General features: G+C 56.1%; 1 gene segment (V, D, J or C); it reads right to left on the bottom strand.

Moving 5' to 3' along the window:
* Positions 1 to 8,590: 8,590 nt before the first annotated feature.
* Positions 8,591 to 10,677, bottom strand: LOC138806732 (Ig gamma-2 chain C region-like). The segment is given in 5 exon segments: positions 8,591 to 9,028; positions 9,136 to 9,465; positions 9,586 to 9,630; positions 9,963 to 10,259; positions 10,467 to 10,677. Coding segments are annotated over 5 exon segments (1,206 nt in total).
* Positions 10,678 to 10,935: the final 258 nt, after the last annotated feature.

Genomic DNA, 10,935 nt, shown 5'->3' with positions numbered 1-10,935 from the left:
TGTGTGGTTGGTGACCGTCCCTGGGACAGGACGGGGGCCTGGCTTCCCTGGGACGCCTGGACTAGGCCCTGTGGAGCTGTCTGCCCCCTTCCAGCTCACCTGACTCTGTAAGCCAGTCAGTCACTCGACTGGCCGACGGAGACTTGCGTAAACGCTCTCTAATGGCTCCAGTCCATCCTCCAGGTACTGGGCTTGCTCCTGCCCTCTCGGGGAATGCAGACAGAATGAGCCGCCCAGCTGTCACCTGACCTCTGCTCTTGGAGCATGTTCTGGAAAGGCCTTTGACTGTGAATTCACCTTCTGCCCTGCCTCCAGGACCGCCTCTGGCTTCACACTGTCCCGTCGGGTGGTGGGGCCTGTGCTCCGGTCTCCAAGAAGACAGAATCCTGACACCAGCCCTGCCAGCTCCACACAGGCAGCCTCTGGCAGGTTTTCCTCTTCCTGCTCTTCAGAGGCTTCTCTCCCCCTCCCGCCTCCCGCCTCCCCCCCCGTGGGGCCGCCCGGGCCGCCCCTGTCACCCACCCCCTTTAGAGGTGTGCAGCTGAGATCCGCCCTTGACTGCAGCCTGTGCTCTGCGGTTGTGGCCGGCGGTTCTTCAGCTCTTGCCTCCTTCCTGGTGCTGATATGCCCAAGAGCGCTTCATCCCGGCCTGATTTGGGGGATTTTTGGAGGAGCGTTTGGCATCAGAACTGAAGCCGGAATGGGGAGCCTGGAGGATGGGTGGGCCGGGATGTGTGGGTGGGGGGGCCAGGGGGCAGGCTGTCACACCTGTTGATATTTCAATCTCCAGAACCTTCTTTCTAATTTAATTGCATTTATTTGCATGATTTAACACATTCATGTGCACAGGCGTCTCCCATCCCTCATCCTCCCCTCTCCCCTCCTCCCTTCCGTCACAACATGTCTGGGTCCTCGAGTACTAGGACCGTGTCCATCCGCCTTTCCTGCTTTGGTCCGTCCACTTTCAATTAAAGATTCGTGTCAGTTTCTGCCGCAACCCGCCCCAGCGGGGGACAAGGCAGTAGCAGAGGCAGGCTGCCGTGGAGCTGAGGTTCGGGGCACCAGGCCCCTGAAGCCTTCACCAGCTTCAGATCCCAGGGTTCCATTCACCAAGTTTTTATTGTGCACAGGGAAGTAGGCAATAAACATCAACACGTGACAAGATTTGTGCACAAGTGATAAATGACTTCCTTATCTTGGGAACTGGAGGGAAACAGTTTGCATAAACCTTAGTCCACTCCCAGGCTCCCACACAGTTTAGCCGGAATTAGAACCAAGTTCCCAGGAAGCCAGGACTGTTGGACCTCTCGCCGGAACTCAGCATCCGGAGAGTTTCTGTGGGGAGAATGGCTTTCCAGACTCCATTCCTTTCGGATCTCACAGCTCGGCTTTTAGGGCTTTCACAAGCTTCCTGATAATTATTTTGTGAAACTGTCTGCAGTGGTTCCAAGGGCTTACACTGTGGAGCTTCACCCCCACGCACTTCTCTGGTCAGCTTGGCCAGGTGTATGTGCACGCGCACCCTGTGTCCACGTGGGAGGCTCTGTTGTGTGTCTGAGACAGGAAACACGTGCTCTGTGCCATACTGGGCCTGGGCTACTTCACTCAGCATGACTTTTTTCCAGATCAACCATTTCAACCCTGCAAGTGACATAATTTTGTTCTTCCTGATGGCAGAGCAAAATTCCATTGTATAGGTATCTCACATTTTTTTGACTCATCCATCCATTGAGGGTGCCTGGGATATTTCCTCAACCTTGATACCGTGATTAGTGGAGTATCCATAAGCAGGGGCCTTTGTTGAGTCTGCCAGATAAATGCCAGTAGTGGTGTTGCTGGATCATAGAGTAGTTCTAAGTTTAGTTTTGAGGAACCTCCATATTTCCAGAGTGGTTGCACTAATTTACTTTCTCACCTGTAGTCTATTAGGTCCTGTTACCCCTTCCTCCTTGCCAGCATTTGTTGTTGATATTCTTTTTTAAAAATTGTTATTATGAAGGCGATGCACAGAGGGTGACACGCAGCCCCACGAGTCAGGTAAGGAGCACATGCTTTCTGGACAATGTCACCCTTCCTTTGCTCTTTTTAGTTTTTTTCCCTCCCATCCCCACTCACAAGTTGTATAGTTTATTTTCAGCACAGTGTCTGGTGAGTGCCACTGCTGCACATATATATTTATATATTTATTGCCAGTCCAGGGGTTTGAACTCAGGGCCTGGGCACTGTCCCTGACCTTCTTTTGCTCAAGGCTATCTCTCTACCACTTGAATCACAGCACTCTACTTCTGGCTTTTTCTGTGTATGTGGTACTGAGGAATCGAATCCAGGGCTTTGTGCATACTACATAAGCACTCTACCACTAAGCCATATTTCCAGAAGCTGCTTATATTCTCAATGATAGCTAATCTGACTGGAGTGAGGTAGAATCTCAGTGTTGGTTGGATTTGTGTTTCCTTTAAGGCCAGGGATGTGGAACATTTCTTCATGTAGTTACTGACTACTTGAACGTCTTCTGAGAAGTGTCTGTTTATTTATTGGGCTGTTGATTTTTGGAGGCTTGATTTTTTTTTTAAGCTCACTGCATATTCTAGGTCTTGGCCCTGTGTCAGATGTATCCCTGGCAAAGATCTCCTATTTGAGATAGGGTCTATAATAGGCAAGTGGTAAAGAGGTCTCTAGGGTGGACCTAGTCCAACATGCCTGGTGTCCTTCTAAGGAGAGGAAATCAGGATACAGACACACAGAGGGATGGATGGCTTGTGAGATGCAGGGAGAGGGGGTCTACAACTTGAGGAAAACAACACGAAATAACTTGACCAGGACTTCTGGGGTTCAGGCTTGAAGGAAAAGAAGCACCTGTAGTTTGTGTACCTTGGCCTGTGGCCAGAGATGATCAAGCGACCAAACCTAAGCTTCTCATCTTGTATGACTGGGGCAGCAAGGCTGGTCCGGACTGATGAGGGCTGAGAAGAAAGCACTTCTTCATGAGATACTACGTGGCTAATGAACTGTGCATCCTGTGGGGGTGGGACCTGGGAGGGAAAACCCGGGAGAAAACCAGGGAAGAAGTGACACTGTTCACAAAGAAACCTACTCATGACTTGCACAACTGTAACTCCTCTGTAGATCACCTTTACAATTAAAGAAAAAAAGAAAGTGCTTCCATGGAGGAAGGCTGTGGAGCCCCGGGAGCCAGGAGGCAGGGCTGGGCCCAGGGCCCAGGGAAGGTGACTGAGGAAGGCTGGAAGGACTCAGACCTGGGAGGGGCACCTGCCTGGTGTGCTGGTCTCAGCTGTGCCTTGTGTCTGGATGACAGAGATTTGTGGATACAAGAAGACCAGAGTGAGATGTGCGATATTGAAGGACTGTTTTATTATCATTAAAATAGAGAACTTAAAGACATTTTATGGGCTCCAGAAAGTTACAAATTGTTTAAATAGGGATACAGATCGACCCATTGCTACAATGAGATGTACAAGATGCGATGTCGAAAAATGAACTTTACAATTTAGGTGGGGGGTGGGGGGTAGGAGGTGGGGGGGCGGGAAGGTGGAGGGGCGGTAGGTGGGGGGTGAGTGGGGGGGTGGAAGGGGTGGGACGGTGGGTTTAGTTGAGGAGGTGGGAGGGAAGGGACGGTAGGGGAAAAACAGAAGAGGAGGCAACAATGCTGGATAAGAAATGGACTCATTACCTTGCTCATGTAACTGTAACCCCTCTGTACAGTATTTTCATAATAAAAAAAGAAGGAAGAAAGTTAAAGCTGTACAACCTCTGAGCATTTCCTGAGTGTCAGGCACCAGCCACTGCCCCCATTTTTGTCTTTGTTGCTATCTGGAGATTCTGGTCTGGCTAATCTACCTGGAGAAGTGACAGAGAAATGGATCCCTGCCTCTGGGCCTGGCTTAGCAGGCCACGGGGCTTTCTCTGTGAGCTATAAGGAGTGGATACCATGGCCTGTGGCCTGCGTCTGTCTCTGCTCCAGGCTCCTTCCAGCCCACTTCACTTCTTACCCCAGATGGTTGCCAGCCTTCTCTATCCACGAGACCTGCCTTGGGACCTAATCACCAGTTCCCCCTCCTGGAGGTCCATCTTCCTCAGTTGGTCTCTACCCTTAGACCTGTTAGGGGTCTGAGTGTCCTTGTGATCAGAGGCGTCCTCTGCGTGGTCTTCTTGGAGAAAAGCCTGGACTCTGGGTGAAGGTGACAGTGTCTTGGTCCTGAGAAGGTAAGTTGGATCTCATCTCTGAGTACCCAGCAACAAGTAGGAGTCAGTGCCTGCACAAGGAAGGCCCAAGAAACACAGAGCGCACGAGGCACAGACCCACTGGACACCTGTAATCCTCCCAAGTCAGGAGGCTGAGGCCCAGGAAAGTCTCTGTGATTCTTATCTCCAATTAACCACCAGAAAACTGGAAGTGGCTCTGTGGCTCAAAGTGGTCGAGCGCTACAATGAACATGGTTGTGCTGGTAGCTTTCCTGTGGTTTGGTTTGTGGTCAATTGGGTAAATTCCCAGGAGTGGAATTGCCAGGGCACAGGAAAACTCTTTGTTTAGTCTCTTGAGGACCCTCCATACTGCTTTCCAGAGTGGTTGAACAAGCTTACATTCCCACCAACATTGTAGTAGCATTCCCTTTTGGCCACATCCCCACCAGCATTTGTTATCATTAGTTTTCTTGAAAAGGGCCATTCTCACTGGGGTGAGGTGGAATCTCAATGTTGTTTTGATTTGCATTTTTTTATGGCCAGAGATGTTGGATATCCATGTGTGTGATTTCTTCTAAGAAATCTCTCTTCAAGTCTTATGCCCATTTATTTATGGGGTTGTTGTTTTTTTCCCCCTCTGTTGCTATTTTTGATTTTTGAACTTTTTGTCTTGTATCTAAGTTTATCTGTTTTGGGGAGGGGAAGCACAGAAATGGTGGGACAGAGGGTGAACTTAATTTAGCAGTGATACTAGACACTGTATTGAAAATGAATATGCCACTTGTGGGAACACTGATCAAAAAGAAATGTACTCGTGGGGCTGGGAAGGTGGCTCAGTGGTAGAGCGCTTGCCACATATGATGAGGTCCTGGGTTGGATTCCTCAGCACCACATAAACAGAAAAAGCCGCAAGTGGTGCTGTGGCTCAAGTGGTAGAGCACTAGCCTTGAGCTGAAGAGCTGAGGGACAGCGCCCAGGCCCAGAGTTCAGGCCCCATGACTGGCAAAAAAAAAAAGAAATGTACCCATTACCTGACTTATGTCACTGTAACCCTCTGTACATCACACTTATGATAAAGTTAAAAAATAAAAACATAAAAAAATTTGAAAGCTCCTCTCCCCGCCCTGTAGAGCGAAGGATCTCAGGGATAGTGTTTAGGCCCTGAGTTCAAGCCTCATAACCAAAAAAAACCCCACTGGTCAGTCTGGAGTGACCTCAAGTGCCGAGATTGGCCTGGCTAGGACTGGGCTGGGGCAAAATCCACGAGCCACCCTGGCAGCCCAGCCCCAGCTCTCCTTCGGGGCACGACGGTGCTCCCCTAACTCATGGGCAGCTCTTTACTCTGCAAACTTCCCTCTTTCTCAGAAGACTGTGTGGTCAGGAGGCTAGCAGGGATAAGGCCGTCTCCAAGGCCCATCACTGAGAAGACAGACATGGGCAGTGCTGTCCTCTGCCTCCCACAGGGTCGAGCCCTAGGGATGGAGGACAGGGAAGTCCCAGTGAGGGGATACACAGACCTCTGGTGCTGGGCCCACGGCTTGATGGGTGCTGTGGAAGGTATCATGGCCGTGACGCTGACATTGTGGGACAGAGCCTGTGACCCATGCGGTCCAGGGAGGGCAGCTGCAGATCAGGGGGCTGCAAGGTCAGGGGCAGTGAGGACAGATGTGGCCTGGCTGTCATCCCACAAGGCTTGGGAGCCCTGGTCCATGCAGGAGGCGGTCCGAGGGCCCCGGCCCCATCATGCTCCTGTAGTCCAGGGAGATCATCTTCCTCAGCTCTGCAGGGGACTGGAAAGCCCTAGGCCTTGGCCTAGGGTCTAGGGTCCCTGTTCAATCATGTTCCTGTAGGTGGGAGTGATTGTCTGCTTGAGCTCCACCACCGAGGAGAAGATCCACTTCACCTGTGGGACAGCAGCGGTGAGCCAGGCACAGCACCCGGACGCCACCCTCCAGCCCATGAAGGAAAACGCGGACTGCCTGAGAGAACGTGGGACAGCGTGGAGGACAGATGGACAGTGTGGACTGATGGACAGTGTGGACCGATGGACAGTGTGGACAGATGGACAGTGTGGACAGATGGATAGTGTGGACAGCATGGGACAGTGTGGACAGCATGGGACAGTGTGGACAGCATGGGACAGTGTGGACTGATGGACAGTGTGGACAGATGGGACAGTGTGGACAGATGGGACAGTGTGGACAGAGGGACAGTGTGGACCGATGGGACAGTGTGGACAGATGGGACAGTGTGGACAAATGGACAGTGTGGACCGATGGGACAGTGTGGATAGATGGACAGAGTGGACAGATGGACAGTGTGGACAGATGGACGGTGTGGACAGATGGACGGTGTGGACAGATGGACGGTGTAGACAGATGGACAGAGTGGACAGATGGACAGTGTGGACAGATGGACGGTGTGGACAGATGGACGGTGTGGACAGATGGACAGTATGAACAGCATGGGACAGTGTGGACAGATGGGACAGTGTGCAGGACAGATAGACAGAGTGGACAGATGGACAGTGTGGACAGATGGACGGTGTGGACAGATGGACGGTGTGGACAGATGGACGGTGTGGACAGATGGACAGTATGAACAGCATGGGACAGTGTGGACAGATGGGACAGTGTGCAGGACAGATAGACAGAGTGGACAGATGGACAGTGTGGACAGATGGATGGTGTGGACCGATGGGACAGTGTGGACAGATGGACAGTATGAACAGCATGGGACAGTGTGGACAGATGGACAGTATGAACAGCATGGGACAGTGTGGACAGATGGACAGTATGAACAGCATGGGACAGTGTGGACAGATGGACAGTATGAACAGCATGGGACAGTGTGGAGGACAGATGGACAGCGTGCAGGCCATCAGAAGGACAGTGTGGACAGCAGGGGACAGTGTGGGTATGGAGTCACTCGTGATGGGGAAGGAATGGGACTCCGTGGAAAGGCAGAGGCACAGCTTGGGACATCACAGAGACCCTGTGGTTCAGCCCGGGGGCACACAGTGGGACCGCGTGGGGACACGGTGGCCGACCTTGAAGAGTGTGACGGTGGCGCTGTAGCACACGCTGAGCAGGAAGAGGGTGATGAAGATGGTGATGGTCGTCCAGAGTCCGTCCAGCTCCCCGTCCTGGGCCTCAGCACAGGTCTCGTCCAGGTCCAGCTCTGGACAGGGAGGGGGTGGTCAGTGTGCCCAGCGGGGCTGAGGGACGCCCTGTGTGTCAGGGTGTGTCTGGCAGGGCGGCCAGGGAGGGAGGGGCAGTGGGCCGGGCCAGCGGTTCCCATGTGGGGCGGCAAAAGCGCCCAGTGTCCCAACAACTGGGGCTCAGGTCCAGGCCCAGGCAGATTCCTGGTCCTGGAAGGTGGCTGGGAAAGTGTGTCCCTCCCCGAGGGGTCAGCTGCTCAGTGCTGGTGGTCACAAGCGTCAGGGCTGGACGGCCTGCAGCAGTGTCTGTCCCTGGCCTTCTCCCTGCCCTGGCGTCCAGGCCCAGAGCGCGAGAGCGCACAGGTCCATTCCCAGTGGAGCCTGGGCTGAGGGGAGGGGAGCGCGTGGCTTGGTGGGCAGGACGCATAAACTAGGGTCGCGTCTCCTGTGTGTGAGGTGGGCTCAGGTCCAGGGCTGTGTGGGCAGCGGGGGTGCGGGTGGCCGGAGGGGAGGGCTGGGCCCCTGTGGGTGATGTGAGGTCAGGGATGGGCCCGAGTTCAGTGAGTGTCCCCTGCTGGGTGTGTGCTGTTCAGGTTGCCGTGTGAGGGCCAGTGTGGTGGAGTGTGTGTGCACGGGTGTGCAGCATGTGCGTGTGTGAGCAGGGCCCGTGGTCTGCGGTGCTGAGCAGGTGTGGTGAGGGTCGTGGCTGTGTCCTCTGGGCGTGTGGCCCGTGTGTCCCGAGGCGCAGTGGCGCCTGCTCTGCCCCTGAGTGCACGGCAGAGCTGCCCCAGGGCCTGTGGCTGCCCTGTCTCCTGTGGGTGAGGTGGGGGCCAAGGGCGTGTCTGAGCGTGGGGGACACGCCTCTCCAGGCAGAGGCAGGCGGGTGTGCGGTGGGCACTGGGAGACGGGTGGGCAGAGGGAGGGAAGAGGGCAGAGTGGTGGAGGCTGGTCTTGTTCCGTGTGCCTGCCCTCTTGGGCTGGGCTCCGAGGGTGTGTGTAAGGCTGTCTGTCCGGGGCCGTGGGCCGGGAGGGATGCCTGAGGGAGGGGCTGTGGGGCCTGGGCTGCTTCTCCCCGAGGGCCAAGTCCCTAGCTGGCTTCCCCACTGGGCGCGATCTGGCCGAATCCCTCCCCGGGTGGTGGCGGCCGAGCCCTTGGAGCCCGGCCTGTCCCCGCTGCACAAGGCCCAGGCAGGAGATGGGCTCTGAGCCTCAGAAAAGACCAGGACATCCTCGCAGGTCCCAGGCTTCACTGGGTGCTTTATTTACATGGGGAGGGGTGGCGGGTGCCAGCCTCCTGTGGACCGAGGCCCAGAGGGAGGCGCCGGCTGCTGAGGCCCAGCTCTCATTTACCCGGAGACCGGGAGATGGTCTTCTGCGTGAAGTGGTTGTGCAGGGCCTCGTGCATCACGGAGCAGGTGAAGGTGTCTCCTTTCTCCCACGCGCTCTTGTCTACTGACAGCTTGCTGTACAGGAAGTAGGACCCATCGGAGTCCATGACGGGTGGGGCGCTCTTGTAGCTCTCCTCTGGCCGGCCATTGTTCCTCCATTCCACAGAGATATCCTCAGGGTAGAATCCTTGTACCAAGCAGGTCACGCTGAGCTTTGGGTTGGTCATCTGCTCCTTTGGCGGTGGCAAGACGTACACTTGTGGTTCTCGGGGTTGCCCTGTGGGGACAGAGGTCAGCAGAGGTCACTGCAGGGCTGAGGGCTGTCCACGCCAGGCTCCGCCCCGTGGGCGTGGCCACCCGGCGCTCTCAGCACATTGCTCCCACCTTTGACTTTGGAGATGGTTTTCTCGATGGGGGCTGGGAGGTCCTTGTTCTTGACTTTGCACTTGAACTCCTTTCCTGACAGCCAGTCCTGGTGCTGGACGGACAGGACGCTGACCACTCGGAGTGTGCTGTTGTACTGCTGTTCTGGGGGCAGCGTCTGGGCCTCGGGTACCTCCACATCATCCATGAACCAGGTGATCTCGACCTCTGGGTTATCCCGGCTCACATCTCCCACCACACAGGTGACCTTGGGGACTTGGGAGATCATGAGTGTGTCCTTCGGGTTTGGAGGGAAGATGAGGACAAATGGTCCTAGGTCGCACGCAGGTTCTATGTGGGAAGACATGGAGGAAGAGGTCAGCAGGGGGGCCTCCCTCCAATGGACACTGTTTTTGGCTGTTTCTAAGTCCTGAGGCTGGGGGCTTTGGGGGCTTAGGTCTGGCAACTTACTTGGGCAATGGCATCTTGGCAAGGGGGGCTCCGAAGACCTGGGCTCTGCCAAAAGAAGGTTGTGGTTACTGGGGCCTGAGGTGAGGAGGCTCCATGCTGACGGATTGGAGCGTTGGTCCCTGGCGAGGGCTCAGATTAGACGCCAGCTGACCCTGGTTGTGATTCTGGGCAGCTCTGTCTGGGGCTGAGGAGAGCATCCGCCCAGAGGGCCTTCCCCGACGGAGAGAGGCCGGGCCACTGGGTTCCTCAAGGTGAGAGACAGACAGGAGCCTGGCCTGCAGCCCCCTCTGGCATGAACTGCCCACCCTGGCGTGTCCAGGCGGGGCAGCGGACCCATGCCTGACTCCCGGGGTCCCTCCCTCGGGCCGTCTCCTTACCAATGGTCTTGTCCACCTTGGTGTTGCTGGCCGGGTGGACTACATGGCAGGTGACGGTCTGGCTGGGCCAGGTGCCGGAGGGCACCGTCACCATGCTGTTGAGCGAGTAGAGCCCTGACTTCAGAACAGATGGGAAGGTGCGCACGCCGCCGGTCAACTCGGCCGCTCCGGACATCCATGACACGGTGACCGGCTTGGGGAAGAAGCCGCTGACCAGGCAGCCCAGGGCCGCCGTGGAGCCAGAACTGACTCCACAGCTGGGAGCCAAGGGGAAGACGGATGGGGCTGTGGTGCTGGCTGCAAGAGAGGAAGTACCAAGAGAGTTTGGTGTGGGACATGGCTGCCCCAGGCCCGAGTGCCAGCCCTTGAGGGCCCAGACCTCCTGTCCCCGTCCTGTGAGGGCCCAGACCCCGTGTCCCTGCACCTCAGAGCCCAGACCCCATGTCCCTGTCCTGTTTGTGCTGTACTATATCCCCACGCCCTCTGCCCTTCATGACCTCTTGCCCAAGCTGGCTGTGCTGTGGTTCTTGGCCCCGGGTCCTGACTCTGCTGGGGGTCGTGGTCCTGGGTCCTGACTCTGCTGGGGGTCATGGCCCCGGGTCCTGACTCTGCTGGGGGTCATGGTCCTGGGTCCTGACTCTGCTGGGGGTCGTGGCCCCGGGTCCTGACTCTGCTGGGGGTCATAGTCCTGGGTCCTGACTCTGCTGGGGGTCATGGTCCTGGGTCCTGGCTGTGCTGTGGGTGAGTCTAACAGGGCTGGGACACAGGGCCTGGGCCTCATCCCTTCTGTGCCCCAGCCCTAGAACCCTGGCCCACACATTTGCCTTTGAGGGCTTTGTCTTGTAGAACTTGCTGTGAGGCTAGGCAGGCCAGCCCAGCCCCCTTCTTCCCTTCCCCCCTCACCGTTTCCCCCCCCCCCCCCCCCCGGGTCTGGGCTCTGGGCTCTGGAACATTCCCTGAAGTGATCCCTGCC

Source organism: Dipodomys merriami, unplaced genomic scaffold, assembly GCF_024711535.1.
Source record: "Dipodomys merriami isolate MVZ:Mamm:240054 unplaced genomic scaffold, mDipMer1.0.p SCAF_406, whole genome shotgun sequence".
In the NCBI taxonomy this organism is placed as follows: domain Eukaryota; kingdom Metazoa; phylum Chordata; class Mammalia; order Rodentia; family Heteromyidae; genus Dipodomys; species Dipodomys merriami.
Note: the sequence above shows the minus strand (reverse complement) of the source record. Positions and strands in the feature narration are given on the sequence as shown.